The sequence below is a fragment of the Anopheles stephensi genome, chromosome X (assembly GCF_013141755.1).
Source record: "Anopheles stephensi strain Indian chromosome X, UCI_ANSTEP_V1.0, whole genome shotgun sequence".
NCBI lineage: Eukaryota > Metazoa > Arthropoda > Insecta > Diptera > Culicidae > Anopheles > Anopheles stephensi.
In genome coordinates this window covers 1,816,145-1,837,749 of record NC_050201.1, presented here as the reverse complement: position 1 = coordinate 1,837,749, position 21,605 = coordinate 1,816,145, and the positions used below count along the sequence as shown (strand labels likewise).

The 21,605-nt window shown below is 49.4% G+C and overlaps 1 protein-coding gene across 3 annotated transcripts in view; it reads right to left on the bottom strand.

Annotated features, from left to right (window-relative positions):
• Positions 1 to 10,992: 10,992 nt before the first annotated feature.
• The window catches only part of LOC118503297 (neurogenic locus Notch protein), a 72,065-nt gene continuing 61,452 nt past the window's right edge, over positions 10,993 to 21,605 (bottom strand). The window contains exons 9-12 of one of the 3 annotated variants that reach the window (XM_036036411.1): positions 14,867 to 20,487; positions 14,473 to 14,794; positions 13,921 to 14,298; positions 10,993 to 13,854 (exon numbers count right to left, since the gene is read on the bottom strand). In XM_036036411.1, coding sequence (XP_035892304.1) covers positions 13,316 to 13,854; positions 13,921 to 14,298; positions 14,473 to 14,794; positions 14,867 to 20,487 — 6,860 coding nt within the window. In that variant the 3' untranslated portion in view covers positions 10,993 to 13,315. The remainder of the gene's footprint in view (positions 13,855 to 13,920; positions 14,299 to 14,472; positions 14,795 to 14,866; positions 20,488 to 21,605) is intronic. The other 2 variants (XM_036036421.1, XM_036036401.1) reach the window with 2 other exon arrangements.

The following is a 21,605-nucleotide window of genomic DNA, read 5'->3' as shown; positions in this document are numbered from 1 at the left end:
AACCATTTGTGGAAAATTGTTGAGCATTGTGCGATATACGCCTAAAGGTATGCAAAATGCAAAACTCAATGCAAAGGCCGCACAATGCGCTTTCAGAGTGATTAAAAATTTCTGTTTAAAACTTGATGAAGAATGTAAACTTTCATTTTAATTTTATTTTACTCCCAAAAAAATATGTTTATTCCTCTAGAAGAAGCTATGAGCCTAAAGTTATGCAATTCAAAATTCAAACGCTTCTCTTTTTTGATCAAACTTTTCCAAACACCCAATCTAATTCGTTTGTGTAACAAATTGAGGGAAAAAGTGAAATCTCATCGCTATAGTTGGTGTAGTTTTCCACGTTATCGTCATGTCAGTTTTTTTTTGTCCTGGCTACTTCCCATTTTTCTCACTCCATCTATTCTATTTGCAATAACTTGCTCGTGGTGCTGTTTTACTTCAAAACATTTTCTCTCCGGTTTGTTTTTTTTCTTTCGACTCCGTGAAAAAGCTTTGGAGTGCAATTTTGTTTATGGGAAAACTCCGCGCGGGAACAAAGCAAATGTAAAATGGTACGCTCACACAACAGCCAACCATGGCTCAACTGCTCATCCACTGACGCTGCACGATAAATCTTCCTCGAAGGGCTTTTGTTTGGTGCGGTAGAAGACGAAAAAATCGTTTGCGGTCAACGCTCGGCAGGTCACGGTTCGATTGGCTTTTCCACTGCACGTTTGACGAGCAGGGCAGACAGCTAGGGCGTCTAATTTGCGCTAAACGAATCTGCCATTTTTTGGTGATTTCAAAATTCAATTCTAGCTCGCGGCGAAAAGCTGCCCCGGGCTGACTGTGGTATCCTTTAATTCGATCTCGGAGTTTTATGACTTCACTGGGACTTTCCCGTCCGTGATGCCGATTGCCCGAGCGGAAGGAATAGTTTAAAATTGAGCATCTCATTCCAACTCATTAAACTGTTTCACGAGCGACAGTTTGGGCTGCAGCGAGCGCTTGTTTGGTTGCTGTGCGCCTGCAACGTATGCAACTGAGCTGGCTTCCGACAAAGACCAGTTTAGAGCGACTTCTTCACTCTTTCCCGCTCGCAAGGGAGAAGGAAAACCTTTTGTCGCACGGTCGCTTTGTTGCCGGTAGCTAAGAAAACTGTAAGTGGTTTAGCGGAAATCGGGCGACACCGAAACGAGGTTGGCTCCAGCTTGGTTGGCGCGTCGGTGTCCTATCCGAAAAGCCCACCGCGTCCTCACCGCCTGCCGAGGCACTGCTCAACTGTCGTCGATTGCCGTTTAACGCTTCGAACGGTCACCGAGGTGAATCTAATTCAATTATTTATTGCTCCACCAGCGTCCGAACAAAGAGCGCCGATCGAGGCTCTCATACCAGCAACGAGAACAACACCCAAACAAGAAAAGAACCAGAAAACACAAAAGGCCTCCACTGGTCAGGGTTGTGTGTGTTGAAATTCGGTTTCCGGCTGACCTTAATGTGAGCGAAGCGATGGAGAAGCTGTTGAAAAGATTTATCCCGGGTGGTAATGCAAGGTCCGGAAATGACGACCTAATTTATGTGCCGTCTATCCGACGGACGCCATCGAAGGGTGTAACAGGGCAGCTCAGGACCGTTTGAGGTTGAGGTTTGGTCAAATGGCCGACATTTGGGAAACAATTGACTCGAGATGCCATGTAATGGTGTCGTTCGATTTGTGCAATAAGGAGAGATGAATAATGTTTCTTAGTGGGACAGCGTCGCGAGCATCTTGTCAAGTTGTTGCTGCACAGTCCTGAGGTTCAAAGCGACTAGATAATATCAGAAGGATCAGGCATATAGCATATAGCACCCACAAGACTTCAAATTTAAACCACCAGCTGGTACCACCATTCCAAACATTCCAAGACTTTTAGGACCTTCCATACAGGCATGATAGGCCCAACTGAGCTGGAGGGATGGTGTTGTTGAATCCGCAAGAAGGTTGGTACATTGAAGGACTTAATCTGAAGTTTGAGATACATTTCACAGAAAGTATAACATTCAGGCACAATACGATTATAAAAATAGGCGCCTGAATGTATGCCTTCATTGAAATACGCCTAAAAGTATGCAATCAGTAACAAGGCACTGTTTTTGAATATTATTTCAGATGAAGAGAAGGCCGTTAAGCTTAAATAAATAAAATAATTTCAATTAACAACTTTTTCTTTTGTTAATAAAATACCAAATAATTCAAATGATTTAAAAAATTATAAATAAATAAATAAATAAATATGAAATTGCTGAAGTTTAACCCCTTGTCTTAAGTACACATCGAACAAAGCTAATAATTGTATCCCCTTTTTATCTCTCACCCTTGCTTCTCCCATCCCTTCCCGTCTCCACCTCCTCCATCACCCCCCAAACCGGGTGGAAAATACCGATGCAATCTGTTTTCCCAAGCGCAAAAATGAGAGGAACATAAACACGGAAATCGTGCTGCAGGAATCACATTTTCAATTCCATTGATCGTCGGTACGATACGACTGCTTTCGACACTTTACTCTTTTCCTTCTACCTCCCACGTATCTCTCCTCTCTCCCCTCCCGATTGCCTTGGGTTTCCGCATCGTACACATTGCTACCTACCGGTGGTTGGGCTCAGCGTCTGTTGGTTTAGAGCGTGTGTCCGGAAATGGATTGTGTCCTTCAACATTCACACACACACACACACACACACTCAGACATCATTTTGCTGGCGCACTTCATTTCATTGTTGTCGCCGTAAGCGAGCGAGAAAGAAAGTGCTCTATCGAAATTCCATTATCCACCGCGCTCGTGTTTTTTGCCCCATTTTCTGCCGGCCATCTCCTTCGGTTTGTCTTCCCATATTTCATAAGGTTTTGTTTTATCCCTTCATTGAACCTCTTTCCCGCTTACCCCCCCCCCCCCCTCAATCCCCTTCTCTTTATTGTCCTTAATCTTTATCCGTATTATTGAGTTGAGTGGAGCAGTCGAGCTTTCGGGTAACAGCTGCGTCTAGCCGGAGCAAGTCCTTCGATTGCCACGTTGGTCAAGCTTGTTTGAACTTCGCTTTTATTTATACTTCGAAACGTTTTTCGGCTCCCTCTCCCTACTGTTTCCAGCTCAACCAGCACACGCGATTAATAACACTTATTGATGTTTTTCCTTCCCGATTTTCCCCGATAGCGCCGAACGCCGAGCGATTGAGCGTTTGCAGGGAAGCGAAAGTAAGGAAATGTATCCTTCTGATTAAATCATGCATTGCGCACCAATTTTCCTGCTTGAAACGCGTCTGTTGCTTTATATGTCCAGCAAGGTGAAAAAGGGGGGAAAATAAAATAGAACTCCAAAAAAGCAAGCACTCACTTTAAGGATATTCGACCACAGACGTAGCGGAAAGGTGGGGGGTTAAAGCGGGGAAAAGGGAGGAGGATGGAAGGGTCACCCAACGGTCAGACGTCCACCCAAAAAAAAATAATACTATTTGCATTGATTTTTGAATAATGCTTTTGTGCTGGAGCCACACCGCAAGACAATTCGGCTCTGTCTGGCTGGTTGGCTGGGTTTTTCATGATTTTTCTATATATATATATATATATATATATATATATATATATATATATATATATATATATATATATATATATATATATATATATATATATATATATATATATATATATATATATGTGTGTGTGTGGGTGTGTGTGGGTGTATGTATATTAAATTATACGACGAGTTTTACTACGAATTCGAAAAACCTTCCAGCGTAGTCAAAATATTGACAAACTTCTGCCCGAATCCTTGACCGTTTCCGACGAAGCAGCGACATAAAATGCACGCCAAGGGAAAAATAGAGGAGAAGGAGGGAGAGAGCAAGAGGGGAAAGTGGATATAAAAATCTAGTTTCCATGCTAGTCGGAGTTTTCTTTATGTGCCACCAACTGGGGGAAGCTGGCGTTCAATGACGTGCATATCCTTGAAGCCAGCTTGGAATATTTTGCTAGCTCGTCCTCTCACTATCTCTCACACATGAAAAACACAATCACCAAGCGGTAAAAAACTATTGATACGAGGGAAAAATTGTCGAGGTGGGTGTGAAGCTAGTGTATGACAGCGAAAGCCACTTGAGACGATCCGTACCGCCGAAGAACGCCGACCGAACCCAAGGTTTCACTGGCTCACCGACCAAGGGCATGGTGCTGGTACTCAAACGGGTAAACGAGGTTTTTGTGATGAAAATTTTCCACCGAGTTGAGAAAGGATAACCTAGAAACAACACACCCGCATGTGAATGTGTCTACTAAGCGGTTGACGGATTGGAGAGTTTTAGAAAAACACCAGCGACAGGAGACGTCAATAAATTACGTAAAGCTTGGACGGGGGAGGGGGGGGGGGCGGTTGGAGGTGTGGTCTTGTTCCATATTCTGGATTCCTTCCAGACAGAATAGTTTGCTCTCATATGAAAAGGAGACACATTTTTATCGTTCGAACTGTCTTCAAACCAAAAACGCACCGAGTACGCCTGAATGTCGGCAATGTGCGTACCAAACAAAACTTTTAGACCAAAACCACTAAACCAAAAAGCGTGGTGAAACGCTGTTTTACGATCCAGCTTAGTGCAAAACTCTCTCTCCGCACAGCATCCGGAGGCGACACAGTATGCAATTGCAGGCGACAGAAAACTCGTAAAATGATGAGGTGTTTAGGGTTGTGCCCCCCTACGGTATGCAAATGTTAGCGTACCGAAAATGCTGCTTTTCTGCTTTTACGCACAGAAAAATTGCATCATCACGCAAAGCATCGGCAGGAAACGGGTCGTAAAATTGGACGGAAGTGTTTTATGCGTACGGCAAACTTGGGGCAAAGAATTTTATTCCCGCTTTACTCAACGCTTGACCATGGATCGCTGACCTGTTTTTGAGGTAGGTCGTGAACGTTGGTTGAAAGCGATACTTTTACGCTTCTTGCTAGATTATCGATGATGCGTATGTACTGTTGATAATGTTTCTTCAAGGATTCGGTTTGAACCTTGCTGTTGTAATCCATTCAAGAAGTACAGATATCTAACCAATGTAGGTCACGATGCGGTTATGCTAATTATTTGAACTCCTGAGCGCAAAAATCGTACCCCAGACTTTTTCGTAGACTTTTTTTATGGACGTCAGAGTAAGAAATTCGTTCGAGATTCTGTGGCAGTGATCCCAAAACATCAAGACGCTTCAATCTGCTCTTCAAACTCATCAGAGTCCTACCAGACTCCAGCTGATATTGTGTAGTAGAATCTAGAAGAGTAGCGTAGAGTAGAGGAGCTAGCAGGCTACCCTCCTTCCGCCAGAGCACTGATTCTCTGAGGGTCGTCTGAGTGGGATAACTTCCAATGACTTGGAGGATATAAATTGGGATGTTGAAGTTGGGATAAGGTGAGTCTGCATAACTGCCAGACAGCCTATTCTACCAAACCGAGTAACTTCCCTGAGCTACGTTCGGTATCCTTCCAAGGTTATGCATATATGATAGACGTTACCTTACAGCACACCGGTTAACTATTCAACAGCCTACCAAACGATAAATTTGCCTGACTTTTCCGATATTTGACATGTCGGATATGAATTAAAAAAACAAACGGACCCCGAACGAGCCGTCCCGGTCAACATCAATATGCATTTCATTCGATTAATTATTAACATCAACATCAGGGACACAATGCACTCGTGCCCCTGATGGAATTGTTTAACAGCAGCAGAAAAAAAACAGATTTTTAATACGACATGTGTCCAGAGGTTCCCCGGGACGGGTTGATGGGTGGCAGCAAACGAGATCACCCGCGTACAAAATCCATAATGAAGCACCGGGCTGGGTGTTTTTTTTTTACCTCACCAACAACTAATGAGCTGCTATTGAACTGACGACCACGCTCAGCGAGAGAGAGAGCGAGAGAGGGAGAGAACGAAAAAAGGAGGCCATGTTGTAACAATCATTTACGAAACGAGAGAACAAGAGGGTAGATGAGGTGGAGTGGGGTGGTGGAAAATTACAGTAAGTGCGCGAGACGTTTCGGCTGCGGTTGAGTGCATTATGCTGGGCAGCATAATTGTTATGACAGCACCGTCCAGTTCTGGAACCTCCGGAAATAGCGCTATTGGAAAACTATTTACTGCATTGTCAATTAATTCCGTGTGAGAGAGAGAGAGGGCGGAGAGGAAGGGGTGAAAGGAGTACGGGTGAAGGGTGGAAAAACAGATTAGAAAAGTAAATCCATCCCGGATTCGCTGCCAGATCGCACCCGAACGTCACTGCCATCGCCGCACAGGACGTGCTCGGAGGTTTGCATACCTTCCGGGCGCGCGCACCACACAGTGAACACACCGGGCGAAAGTGCTTTTTGTTAAAATAACCGATTTACATATTATGTTCCCCCCCACCTACACTACACCCATGTTGACAAATCCAAAGTGGTTGGGCACACACACCACCACATGCATGCAATGCAACGAAAGGTAAAAAGCGAGCGTGCGTGCGTGTGTGTGACTCATTGCAAAATAATACGCGAACGCATCCGTGCAGCCGGTGTATTAAAATGAATGGGCAAATAATTTACATAGAACAACCCATTCAAACTAGCCAGCCTCCATTTCCTCTTCCACCTTACCGTTCGCCCTCCCTTCCACCTTCATTTAGTGCCGAGAGTTTCGAGCAACGAACGCAACCAGCAGCAGCAATTGCAATTTGATGGACTTTGGTACGGAGGCCAAAGTGTTGCCCATGTCCATGCCGATTCAGACCCCGGTCTTCCCTGTCATCACCTCGATTACGATCGGGGCGATTGGCGAGCCGATTGAGCAAGTGCGGTAGGTACAATTTATGGGCCTCGTAGCAAAATCGTCCCGAGCCTTTGCCGGTTTTAATCCATAAAATAAATTCGAAATTATTTGTATATTTAAATCATTCCGGTACATCCGGGACGGGTGTGGCTTCCGCCAAGCCGCAAAGAGCAACAGGCGGGGAGGTGAGAGAGGATATCGACATGTAAGTGCGGACATTGTACCGGGGGCTAACTATATTCTTTAGTGCCCGGTACTGCCCACTATTACCTTTTTTTTTGCGAACACGCCCAACACCAGAGCTGCAGCTGACTGCCGAGTGTTCATCTCGAGAATTTGCAATGCTAATTTCAAGCTGTAAAGGCTTGATCGAGTTGTGTGGAGCGTTCAAGCTACTAAGTGGCTGACAATGTTTCTGAAAACAGGGAAAAAATGGATATTCGGGATTGGAAAAATGATCAGAAAGGTTTTATGTAGTACGCATTGCATACTTTTAGGAGTTCCTCCTTCAGCTACTAAACTTCTGTTAATATTTGTTGTATTGGGCCTACCTTAGGCTTTGTTCTGGAGCTTACTGATACGATTTGGAGCCTTAAGTTAGGTAGGCGAGCGAGTAGAGACCCGACTCGAGCACTCGACGATGTATAGAATATACAAAAGACTCGCCGACTTGTGTTCACTTCATCAGCAAAAATAATACCTCCTATTTAGTTAGTAATATGTCCACATCAGTCGCGTAGAATAGAAAATAGAAGAGAACTCTGTCCTTGAGGACCTGAAGAACTCTGGAGGTACATGAGATATTACTTGCCACAGGAGGCGTTTCGCTAGAAGCCAGGCCGTCACACAAACAGGACCTGATATCGGATCTAGTCTGGGGCGTCTTCCGAATAAAAGAAATGCAACAAGAAAATGGCGGGACGAGGACCTCTAAGATCTATTCAGATCGTGAGCTGGAGATACCTTCTCGGGGAGCTTAAATGCTCACGACACAACTTCTCCACTTCTTTTACGCCTTATCTATAGATAACAGAGCGCGCCCGAAAGTATGCAATATGCCTTGCAAACTTAGTCCTGCAAATGGCTGCAACAGCTTGTTTTCGAGGCTTACAGACCATAAATTTCCTAATAAATCTTAAACATCGGACCCATTTCTTTCACGAGCGTGTGAAAGCGTGCTTTACGGACGTGTTCCTAACCACAAGCGAAAGTGAGGCCACCGTCAACACTCGCTTGTAATTACACGCGATAATTACGGGCTTGTTAAGGGCTGGGTACGGTCCCACGCCACGGACCATCCGGCGCGGGCCACGTGCGGTCAAGCGATTTGCCGATTCGATCGTGGAAGTGTCCTTGAGGCGATGTGTGAGTGTGTGTGTGTGTGTGTGTCGGTTAATCCCACAACCATCTCTCAAGGGATGGGATATCGAGCGATGCCGTGCCGTGATTGTGCCGACCGTTCGATGGTTTTAATTTAATTACCTTTCGGGTCCGTCGTTCTTGGCACCCTTCCACAAGCTTACCGTGCGTGGCAGCGGTCAAGCGCTACCGGTGTGAAGGTTCCGTTCCGCACGCATGCATGCACCGGCGGAAGGTTCCGGCGACTGCGACTGATTGATTTATCGCAAATAATCGATACCGTACCGTACCGAGCGAGAAAAACCCCCCGAAAAACCTTTCCTTTTCCCTTCCCCTTTAAGGTCAACGGCGAAACAGCGACCGAGCGGCCGATTCTTCTGATGCATTTTTGATGCACCGCCAATCACCCTTCGGGCGGTGCTTACTGCTGGTCAAGCGGTCAGCCGTCGCCCCATGTGAAATAGGGGTTGAATCCCGAAATGATGAAGCTGTCAGCGAGAAGCGTTCTTCGTTGTTCTTCGCGGTGCGTCTTTTTCACGCACCGTGGCTGAGCGTTGTCAAGTGTTAGCTTTGATTAAACTGTCAAATTCATTTGTCAATGACTTACACGAGCGCCGGTAAAAGGCGGTAGACAGTCGGACAGCATTCGGTGACGATTTGGGTCCGGGACACACACTCACACACAAGATTAATGAACATTTGGAATGGTTTGCCGTGCCACGTCAATCCGGTCGGGGCGAACTACTTAGCGAAATTAGTCCCGGCCAAACCCTGTTCTGCTGACAAACAGTGAGGCGCACATGTGACCTGGGAGGACGCTTAGTCTGCTCGGTCTTATAATAGCCCCGAGGACCTTCTGCTATTTTGGATACCCATTATCGCAACCAACTACAGGCTAGGCAGCTACAGTTATTGGTGATATTGGGAGAGCATATTAAACACACAATCGAAGACCGGTCCTCCTGTACTTCAACAGCTCCTCTCAGAATCCAATACGTAGAAGCGCTCGGGAGCTCGGGCGATGACTTATGCGAAGTAACAATGTCATCACCTTACAACCATTTGCAAGTTCACTAAAACCCGAAAACCCGGAGGGTTTCCTCCTTCGCCTGTTGCGCCCTACTCCTTTACCTCTCAGGCATCCTTCCCAGCTACGGAGCACGAACTGATACACACGGTTATTGTTTAAGTTTTTCCGGGTTTGTGCTTTGCGGAGGCACACACACACACACAGACACCAAAACAAAACATCCAAAAACACCATTTATCATACTCACTTAGCTGCCAGCTTTTGCTCTTCCACCCTCTCCTGACAACTCCCCTCCACACATACACACACTCACCCCATCCGAGACAAGAAGTAGGTAAGGACAGTGTATGACAGTGAAACGATTATTTATCTTTTCCGATTGTCTCACTTTAACTAAACTATCATGTCCTGCCCCGCTCGGCTGCTCGCACTTCACACCCTGAGGCACCACCGTACCGGAATCGTCGTACGTGGAAAATATAATCCATTATCACTCATTAGACTAAAAGCATCTTCGGGAATCGCCGAGCGGGATGCTCCCGGTGTGCGTCAGGTTGCTTTTAGATGGTTGGGCAAGGGACTGACAGCCACAGCTACCGCATGATGTGAGTCGATTATGAATTGACGAGTGGGGAACTTCCCGGTGCACGCTTTAAAAGGATCGAATTGTTAATTAACTGTCAAAAAATTCATCAGTGTGTAGTTTCGGTGGAAAAGGGGTTGGAGAGGTAGACATGGACCTCCTGCTGGCGCTGTGTTCCGATGACGGAGGACACTAGCAGAACTATCGGTGAAACTAGCACGTGTGTCGTTGACAGTTGTATCAACATGGAACCTGTGTGAGTCAATCGAGAGGATTTCTCTTCTTGGACTGCTGAAGGTTGAGCACGTGGTACTGACATGGTCCGTTAGTTGCCAATCCGGCTTTAAATATCCTACTCCTCCAAACAACTCAAGTCAAGATAGGCGTCCTTAGACATCCATCGAACAAAAATGGCGGGAACATTGGCGTCCTCCCTCAGGATAGCCTAGTATAGTCTCCAATATAGAATTTCGTCAAATCGTTCAAGTCTTTCTAGCATGGTGTATGCCTCCCGAATCGATGCAGATATCCGCCCGACGATGTCCAAGTCATCAGCCAAGGAATCACAAAGTTCAGATTAAAACCGCGCCCGGATAAAGAAGTCCGCGCTTCTCAATAAATCTTCCAGAGTAATGTTGAACAGGAATCCTGAGAGTCCGTCTGCTTGCGTCAGTCGCCGATATGATTAGAAGGCTCTCTCTCTCTCTCTCTCTCTCTCTCTCTCTCTCTCTCTCTCTCTCTCTTCTGAGACCAGAATAACCATCACATGTTTTGTAACTGTTACAAAAACCGTTACAGGCGTTACGCTACACATCAAAGATGGCGGCAAAAGCTGCGTTACTTGTTGTCTAATGCTAACACTAGATGGCGCTATATACACCATCATAGTTCTTCTCAACACCAATAGATGGCGTGCAAACATCCCGCTACACTTCAAATTCAAACAAACGTTTCACACAGGATACACACAGGATCCTCGTAAGATTTGAACTGAGTTTTTTTTGTCTCAGAGGTGTATGAAAGCACTGTGCCTCTAGATGGTCTTATAACGTCTCAGCTCCGTCCGCCATAGACAGGAATTTTCAGCTGTAGTTCTTAATGTATGAACCAATGGCGGAGTCAAGCCCCATCGAATGCCCTGCACGTATTTGATTTTAAAATTCTAAATCAAGATAAAAATATTTAATTAAAAAGAAAGAGCTTAATAAAGTGGAATAATTTTTTAAAAGATATTTTATTTAAAATTCTTGCATCTATTTCGCGCATTTAACCTGCTCCTCGCGTCTTACCTACATCGGTCGCGTGCATTCCGACGCCCAAGTACCTTATTTGTCATTGTTTTGTGCTGCATGTTGATTTGATGATAGTAGTTGTTGTGTTTGTATGTTTTGTTTAATTTTAACTAAAATTTGCCGACATTAAGTTTTGCCTTTCTTAACATGTTTTTTCGTACATTAACGTTAGATCGATTTTTTTTTTAAATACTATTACGATGTGTACCGACCGCAGATGGTGGCCTCGGCGAACGCACAACACAGCAACGACCGTACCCCGACGGGAGTGCTTAACTGCTAGGAATGATGCGGCGAAATATATGAATAAAATGCAACAGAGCGTCTACAGTGGTTCGATGCGTTCGATTCACTAATCTGTAATTTATCTAGTCCGGCCACGTGCAGCGGTCCGGATGTTAAAAGAGAAGGCCCTTCGCGCAAGCCATCTGTCGAATGTGGCCAACGGCAACGGCTTGTCAACACACATCCGAAGCCTTGTACAGCACTTCTTCTGCACCGAACACACACATACACGCGAGGACGTATATTTTTTTAAAAAATTCGCAAACTAAACGAACGAGGCAGCAACTACTAACAGCGAGTTTTTGCATTTGTTAAGAGATTACGACAAATTCAAAATTCTACACACTTACACGCTACGTGTTTGTCTCGCTTTTTTCTTTTAAAATAATTCAATATTTTGTAATAATTATTACGCTAAAAAAAATTTGAAAAATTAACCAGAGCAAGGGCAGGAAGTACAAATTGTTAAAGATGTGCGGTTCAGAAGATATCCATCCGAGCAACCGCGAGCTCGGAATGGTGAGGCGATGCGTAAAAAAAAATGCTAAGGTTTTACTATCGTACACTGCTACAGTAGAGAGTTCTCCGGCCGGATTGAAGGCGCTTAACACACCAGACTAAAACGGGAGGAAAAAGAAGTCAACGGGTTCTGTGATCGCTTACAGAAATGCTTGCATACACCTTAAACGCTCATTCGTTACAGAATACTTGCTGAGTGATTAATACGGATTAGTCCCGACCCACTGTCCATATCGGTTGTAAAAAGGTGTGTGTGTGTGTTCTGACAGTTATTACTTGAACCCTTACTATGCAATAACATCAAATAAATTGCCTTCCAATTTGTCGGAAGCTGGTCATGAGAACCTTGCCTTCAAGCGATCTAAGGAAAGCGCACGAGAGAGACACCAAAAGAGAGTATGTGTGTGCGTGTGTGAGAGAGACAGCGAGAGAATGCAACAGAGCTTATACAAACAATTAACAAACAGTATCTATGTACAATTGATAGGCCCCGCTGTCTTTGGGGCTTCCGGCGGAACTCAGCAGAGATGTAAGACTGTGTGTGGATATGTCCGCTCCTAACCAAGCCCGCCCGGTCCATGCAATCCGCAGTCGACTGGCGCGCGTGGACTTTCGTTTCTTGATTTAAAAAAAAAATGCGCGTGCACAACCTGCCAAATATATACGGCACACGAATATCGCTAATGTCAGCCACGTACGGAAGATTAAAATAAAATTCAAAATTAACGAAAGGGGCTAAATAAGGCTTCCGCTGCTCCACTGTGCTGCTCTTTATCTGTCTTTTTAAAACTCTTCATCTCTCTCCCTCTCCAGCTCTCTCCTTTCCGCTCTCTCTCTCTCTCACACGATATGATTCTATTGAAGCGACTGCCTACTCCTAGGACCTTATACTTACAGGCTAACACGTTTGCTACACTACGCACTAAAAACAGATATTTGCAATTACAGCGCCGAGTTTTAGAACTTTCTTCACCACTTTCTTTTCGCTATACACATACACGCAAACACACTCACTTTCTCGCTATCGCTTCTCTTTTTCTCCCTCCCTCCCCTCCCTCTCTCTCCCTCTCTCATGCATCCATCACGCACTCATTCGCACCAATTGTATGGATTTTTTTTAAAAATATCTTAAACATTACGATTGTTTGTGTTTTGCTTTAAAGATAATAAAATATAATGTATCTTTTCCTTACAGTCTAGGTGCTTGTGTCTTTTTTTTTAATAAAAAAAAATTATGCTTCTGTTTGCGTTGCCTACCAGCTAACATAGCGTAATCTAAACAAGTGTGTGATGAAGCGAGTCTACCTCATCCACTCCGATACACAGTGTCGTACATCATTAACAAGCTTGGGCACTGGTGAGGCGCGAGGAGCACGGGCTGAGCGTGCTCACTGAGCGTCCTGCGCACCGTCGTTCCAGTGCCTTCCCGTCGTCCCTGGGGTTTAGATGTAGATCGCTTCGGAACCCTTGTTCGCCTGGTGGCCGGCCGCACTCGTGACGTACACGTTGTTGGCCGGTGACTGTACGCCCTCGGACCAGTCGGACGTGGAATGCGGCGAGGAACTTGACCAGTGGCCGGGCGATTCCGGCGATGGGGTCGGGTAGCTGTCGAGCGTCTGCACGAGATGCTGCGGCGTCACACCGCCACTGTGCTGGCTCGGTGGTGTCAAATATTGGTAGAAGGATGATTGTTGCTGCTGTTGGGGCTGCTGCTGTTGTTGCTGCTGTTGCTGCTGCTGCTGCTGCTGTTGTTGCTGCTGCTGTTGTTGCTGTTGCTGCTGCTGTTGCAGCTGTTGCTGTTGCAGTTGATGGTGAGCTTGCTGCTGCTGATTGTTCAGCTGTGCCTGCTGCTGTGCAACCATCGCCAACACTTGCTGCTGCTGTTGCTGGCTCAGCGGGGACAGATGTGCCGACGCTACCGTCATCGCCGTGCTGGTCGTGCCAGTCGTGTTCTGTGAGGTCGATGCTTGAGATCCTTGACCTGGAATGAGTGAGGGGAAGTTGAAAGCATCTATGCAAAGCTGATTGCTGTCGATGGTAGACGTACCAGTTGGACTGCAGAATCCAGCCAGCTCGAGCCCGCTGGAACCGTTCACGAAGTTCATCTGCAGACCGGCCAGCATTGCACTGTTCGATGTGGGATTGTTGTTGGCACCGTTACCACCGTTGCTACTACTCAACCCACCGCCCAGCTGCTGTTGCTGTTGGCCTCCACCATTGCAGCCTAAGCTGTTGCCACCTTGCTGCTGCTGCTGCTGCTGCTGCTGCTGCTGCTGTTGCAGGTTGCCGCTGGAGATCATCTGTATGTTGTGCTTTTGCTGCTGCGCGTGCCTCATCGCCTGGATGTGCGTCGGTGAGGTTGGCAGGCTGGGGCGTGTTTTGGCGGGCGAGGGAGAACCTGCAAAGGCGTTGTGATCAGGCGACACTGTAGCGCACGTAACGTAACGCGAAGGTGAGATGGGCGAAGGTATGAGAAAGAGAGAAAGAAAGAACGTGTTAGGAATTGCATAGTTTGTAGTCGGAAGCAGATGGTCAGGTGAAGATTTACAGTGCAGGAAGATATTAGTGCGAGAGATGAAGTACAAGCAGGTGGACTTACCTATATAGCCTTGAGGCGAGAGCGCCATATTGCTCTGGACCGAGTGGGGAGGTGATTGGTTGGAGTAGGGCGGACTAAGTCCACTCTCGCCCATCGTGTGCATGGCGGTGTGCATGAGGTTGTTCCCTGTCGGACACATGCCGTTCGATGCGAGAGATCCAACTCCTCCGCCACCTCCACCGCCGCCCCCACTGTTCAGCGATCGCTGCTGGCTCATGAGCAGATCGGAGAACTGATTTCCACCGCCAGTGACATTACCCCCGAGCGAGTAGCCGTAGTTATCGAGCTGAATGTTGTGCAGTGATTGCATCGATTGTGCGCTCTGCGAAGAAGAGGAATAACAGATTCAGCAAATGAGTATGCCACTAACTGCTACAAAAATAGTATATCTTACCTTTATGCAGTCTTCATAGCTTGGAGGTTTCTTTGGCATGATACCATTGCCGCCTCCTGCACTAGCACCGTTCGGGCTGATCGTGTCCAGCTGATGCACGGTCATCGCGTTCGAGTAGAGACTCACCGAGTCGTAGGGGCTGTTGAGGTTAGCGATCGGCGACTCCACCGAACTGAGCTGATCGTCCGCCAGTCCCAGATCGGTCAGTCCCCCGTGACCGGGTGTACCACCGCCCGCACCACCTCCACCACCACCCCCGCCATTGTTGGTCGCTTTCTTGTTCGCCGCACTATTGCCCGACTTCTTGGCTACAGCTTTTCGTCGCATGCTGCCCGCCACCAGCTCGGCACCACCGTCCTGCGGACTGGTCGGGTTCTGGTTGAGCGTCAGCCCAGCCACACCACCACCACCACCGCCCATGTTCGCCGCCACTACTGCGGCCTGTGCAGCGGCAGCAACAGCTGCCGCCGCCGCTGCAGACGAACTTGCCACACCGCCAACATTCATCTTCTGCTGGCGTTGTTTCTTCTGTTTGCTCTGCTTGGCGGACGCGATTATCGTCGGGTGCGTGATCATGTGGGCGTGCGTCGGTGACATGATGGTGTTACCGGCACCGTTCGCCGCACTGCCCCCATTGCCGGACGGTATCGTGGTGACCATCTGGGGCGACCGTGGCACATGCTCGTCCAGCAGACGCACGATATCGTGATGGAGCCGTTCGCTGGCAACGTCCCGCGGTAGCCGATCCATGTGGTCGGTGATGTCACGGTTGGCAAAGTTGTCGAGCAGCGCACGGCACGCCTCGAACGAACCTTCCCGGGCCGCGAGGAACAGTGGCGTCTCGTCCTTGTCGTCCTGCGCGTCGCGGTTCGCACCGTGCGACAGCAGAATGTTCACCGCGTCCACATTATTCACAGCCGACGCCCAGTGCAGTGCCGTCTTGCCACTGTTATCTGCCGCATTGATGTCGGCGTCCGCCTGTATCAGGTCCTCGACCATGCCCTCGATAGCGAGTCGTGCGGCCAGGATTAACGGTGTCGTGCCATCGTGCATCCGTGCGTTCAGATTCGTAGCCCGGTTGCGCAACAGTATCTGGAACACGCCCATCGCATCGGCAGCGACTGCCGCGTGCAGTGGTGTACGTCCCGTGTTGTCCTGACTGTTGGCTTCCGCACCCGCATCCAGTAACCGTTTCGCTGCATCGGCCCGCGCATACCGTGCCGCCAGATGGAGTGACGTTTCGCCCGTCTTGTCCATCGTTGCGTTCAGTTCCGCACCCTGTGCGACCAGCTCCGAGATGATCTGGGCCGCCGAGTCGTCCGTCGAATCGATGTCTTCGCCTGAATCTAGCCCACCACCACGCACGGCCGCTACCATCAGTGGAGTCATGCCACACGGTCCCCGTACATCCACGTCCCGCACATCACCGTCGTGGTGCGTTGGCGGTGTCATCATCGCCGGGTGATCGCGTATGTCTGCCGCCTCGAAGTGTTGCTGTGCCCAGACGCGTGGTTCCGTTTCCTCGTAGTCCGTAATTGCGGTGTGATCGCTCGAGTAGCCCTGATCGATGGCACGCATACGCTTGCGAGCCGTCGGCATCTCCGACTCGTCGTCACTGTTGCACCACTGCTGTCCGTGGCCCATCATACCGTGACCTCCAGCACCACTGCCGTGTCCACCGACTCCATTCGCCACCACCATATCCACCATGGACGGGTTCTTGTTGAGGTTACGCATTTCCTGCCCATCCGGGCGACGCCGAGACGGTCGTCGTACGTTTGTGTTTGCGGTAAAGAATCCTTCCGGGAACCAGGTAATACCGTGCGCACGCTTCCTGTTCACGACCAGCACAATGAAGAACGCAAGGAACAACAATCCAAAGAATCCACCCAGCACGTAGTTGACGTTCGTTGCGCCCGGCAACCCATCATCGTCCGGATTGACACCCTTCACCTGAAAGATCGGGAACTGCTTCGAGAGCGAGTGTTTCGATGCCGTGGCCGCCAGAAACTCGGCCGCTTCGTTCGCCGTGCCGAAGCATTCGGCACCACTCATACCGATACACTTCCTGTTGTCCAGCTCCAGATACACCTGGATACCGATTTGGCGCGTCTCCGTGTACACCACATGATGCTTCCGGCCAAACTCACTGTCCGACAGTCCCTGCAGCGCGGTACCACCCTTCCACGGGTAGATCATCTCCATGCCGGCCGCGTTCTTCTTGATCCGTACCGTCGTCCGCAGCTGATGGCCGAGATCGCGCAGGAACTGGATCGCAGTCGCGCGGAACGTTGCCGCATCCATTAGCAGTATGATCGAGATGGCACCTTCTGCCAGCTGGGCCGGTTCCTTCTCATTCTCGCAGTCCAACCCGTCCCAGTTACACTCCGCATTGTTACACCCGTAATCGCAGAACCCGTTCGCGTAATGCTTCTGACAGTACGCATCGTAGATCGGATTGCACGGTTGCAGCTTCTTCTCGCAGTCACGTCCATCGAACAGGCAGGCCGCATTGTTGCACTCCTCATTACAGAACCCATCCATGAACACCTCCCAGCAGTTGATGCTGGCGGTACAGTTAAGCCACGGGTTGATGCCGAGCGAGCAATCGTTGCCATCGAAGTCGCACGCGTACGTGTTACACTCCTCGTCGCACCGATGATTGCCCTGCTTCTCCCGACAACCCTTCTTCACGCACTGTGCCCGCTGGTACTCCAGATCGATCGCGTAAATGTTCGGCAGTGCTGCTCCACCGTGCTTGTGCGGACGTTGCTGCTGCTGCGTCGTATCGTACCAGCCGTGATAGTGAGGATCGTACGTGTTGCACGTCTTGCCGCTCCACTTCGGTGGGCAGAGACACTCGAAGTCACCGAGCTTGTTCTGACACGGTGCACCCTTTTCACACGGTACCGATGCACATTCGTCCAGGATGTCGAGCTCGCAGTTAACGCCGCTGGTACCGAGCGGACAGTCGCACCTGTACCCACCGTCGTCCGCAATCTGGCACAGCCCATTCACGCACGGGTTCGAATCGCAATCGTGTCCGCTGAACTCGCAGTTCTTACCGTAGTACCCATCCGCACACACGCAATGATGGCCGGACTGACGCGTCGAACACTGTCCTCCGTTCAGGCACGGACTGTTGGCACAGAAATCTACCTTCACCTCGCAGTGGCGGCCCATATGGCCTGGCTTACAGTTGCAGTGATAATCGTTCACCAGCTGCACGCAGTCGAGCGTGCCCGGATTGGAGCACGGGTTCGAAAGGCACTCGTTGATGTCACCTTCGCATCTTGCACCGACAAAACCTGGCGGACAGCGACACTCAAAGCCACCGACCTTATCCACGCAGCTGCCATTATTATGGCACGCACCGGGCGTACAGTCGTCCGTGTTGATCTCGCACAGCACTCCGATCGTTCCGGGTGGACAGGAACACTTGTACCCGTTGACCAAATCGTGACAGATGCCACCATTACGGCAAGGGTTCGGTTTGCATTCGTCGATGTTCAGCTCACAGTTTTGACCCTGGAATCCGGCCCGACACTGGCACCGATACGAGCCGATCAGATTCTTGCATGTGCCACCATTCCGACACGGTTGTGACTCGCACTCGTTGATCTCGTGGTGACAGTAAGATCCTGTGTACCCTCTCGCACACCGACACCGATGCGAATTGCCGAAATCCTCACAGGTTCCATTGTGACAGAGATGTTTCGCGTCGACGCCCTTCCTAGCGGCCGCATCCTTACACGACACCATCTCCACATCGCACAGCTTCCCAGTCCATCCGGCAGCGCACGCACAATGGTACGTGTTGTCCTGCTGCGTACAGGTAGCGCCATTTTCGCACGGATTCTGGGTACACCAGTCCACGTAATCCATGCACTGCTTCCCCGTGTACCCATACGAACAGTGGCACGTGTAGTCGTTCTCGTAATCGTGACACGTCGCACCATTCCGGCACGGTTGCGAATCACATTTGTTGATGCGATACTGGCAGTTCGATCCCGTGTAGCCCGTTTCGCACGAGCAGTTGTAGCTGTTGATACCGTCGATGCAGGTGCCACCGTTCATGCACGAGCTTTCCGTGCAGTCTTCGTCGTTCGTTTGACAGTTCATGCCGCTAAATCCGAGCGGACAGGTGCAAGTGTACGAGTTCACGTACTGATTGCAGGTCGCACCGTTCTGGCACGGCATCGACAGACACTCGTTGATGTCGACCTCGCAGTGTTTGCCCTCGAACCCGTCCACGCACAGGCACGTGTAGTCACCGATCCCATCCAGACAGGTACCACCGTTCTGGCACGGGAACGACGCACAGTCGTCCGTGTTGATCGTGCAGTCCCGGCCTTCGTAGCCCTTCGCGCAGATACAGTGGTATGAGCCGTTCGTATTGCGACAGGTCGCTCCATGCCGACACGGTGATGACAGTGCACACTCGTTGATGTCCTCATCGCACAACCGGCCGGTGTAGCCGAGCGTACAGGAGCAGGCAAAGTCAAGATAGTTCGGGCTCGGTGAGCACTTGGCACCGTTCCGGCAACGATTCGGCAGACACGGGTCCATCTTCGATTCGCAGTCACGCCCGGTAAATGGACCACGGCACACGCACTTGTAGCCGTTTACCAGATCGATGCAAGAGCCACCGTTCCTGCACGGATTATTCACGCAGTCGTCGATGTTGATCTCACAGTTGCGTCCCGTATAGCCCGGCATGCACTGGCAGGTGTAAGCGTTCAGCCCATCCCGACAGATACCACCATGCTGGCACGGATTCGAACCACACTCGTCGATATCGATCTCGCAACGCCGTCCACCGTATCCTGGTGGACAGTGGCAGATGAACTGGTTCACACCGTCCTCGCACCGACCACCATTGATGCACGGATTCGACGCACACTCGTCCACATCGCTCAGGCACCGTGCATCGAAGTATCCGCGCGGACATTCGCACCGGAATCCGTTCACCAGATCCATGCAAACGCCTCCGTTAGCGCACGGGTCCGACGCACACTCGTTGATGTTCGTCTCGCAGTGGAACCCAGTATATCCCGGCACGCACTGACACGTGTAGCGATTGATTCCATCGATACATTTCGCCCCATTCCGGCAAGGGTTGCTGTGGCATTCGTTCACGTTCACCTCGCAGTTCGGTCCGGACGTTCCTGGCTGGCAGCGGCACATGTACCCACCGACCAGATCCTCACAGTGACCACCGAACAGGCACGGGTTCGATTCGCACTCGTTGATCTGTATCTGGCACAGATATCCGGTGTAGCCCGGATTGCACAGGCAGGTGAAGGAGTTGTCCCCGTCGATGCAGGCGCCTCGATGGCACGGATTCGACTGACAATCGTTAATGTTCGTTTCGCACGAGAGTCCCGTGTAGCCGGGCTGGCATTCGCACGAGTAGCCGGCGATCGAATCGTGACAGATGCCACCGTTCCGGCACGGTTGTGACATACAGTCGTCGATGTTGATCTGACACCGCAACCCGGAGAAACCGATCGCGCACGTACATTTGAACGAGTTGACCATATCACGGCAGATGCCACCATTCAGACACGGGTTCGTCGCACACTCGTCGATGTCGATCTCGCACTGCGTACCGGTATAACCTAAATGTAGGAGATAAAAAAGCTTTATTAGTACCAGAACATCATAACCGTCAAGACACCATCAAGCATTATGGACGCCAACAACACTGCCTCCAGCAGAGGACACGCTCAAGGAAAATGCTTTCTGCCGAAGCAATAAAAAATGCTACATTTCTCTGGAACGCCTGGAACAACGCTTCTAAAAAAAAAAGCAAATAGAACCGTTTGACTTTACTTAATGTTGGTCCCGAAGTCCCAATGTCACACCGATGTAGTACAGTGTCTTTTTCTTGGACGTTCAAATTTCATGGACGACTTCATGAGAACAAACAAAGGTGGTTCAAGTATTTATTTCCCCCCTTTTTTTCCTCTCATTTTGCGTTCTTCATTCCAACATTGCGTCACTCAAAAAGGTACAAATTATATCTGCCATGGCCATGTCCATGTGAAGTCATTCCTCGGGCGGGTGACCTGACGAGTACGGACCGAACTAGGCCCGAATTAGAGAAGAAGTAAAGCATACCAACTAATGGAATGGAATGGTATGGAATGAGATGGGATGGAATGCAAACATTCTTGCCCGGTTTGGGATTGGGGAGGTTGGCCGCATGAGGCGAACGACATCCCAAAACGTAGAGAGGATGTGCGCGATCGCGCACGCCCGCCACACACACTCACAACACGCACCGGCCCAAACCCAACACGATGTTGGTATGTGCGCTATTTCCGAGCAGGAGCTACTTCTCGCCCGACGGGAGAGTAAATGATGCACGGTGGAAAAGGCTGCAAGACGCAAACATCTCATCATTATGATGGTTGATTGCGCGTACCAGTGTGTGCGTTTCGATTTTTCGCCATCCCCGGTGTGGACATTAGAGAAACCGTTTGTCCAGTTCTTCCGTTTCGTGAGCATTTCGGGCAAAACCCACGGGACCGAGAGTGTCCAGAATGTCTCCCGATCTCAGGACCGTGAAAAATTGCGCTCCACATTGGCCGCAAGAAACCGCAAACACAGGCCACCAAACCAGTGCACGCAATTAACTGCCCCCAACAAGAGCATAGCAGGAATAGCTGGGGCCAGCATGGGTGTGGACGGGGCGGCGAGACGATGCTTATATGCTTATAATGGTGCACCGAGA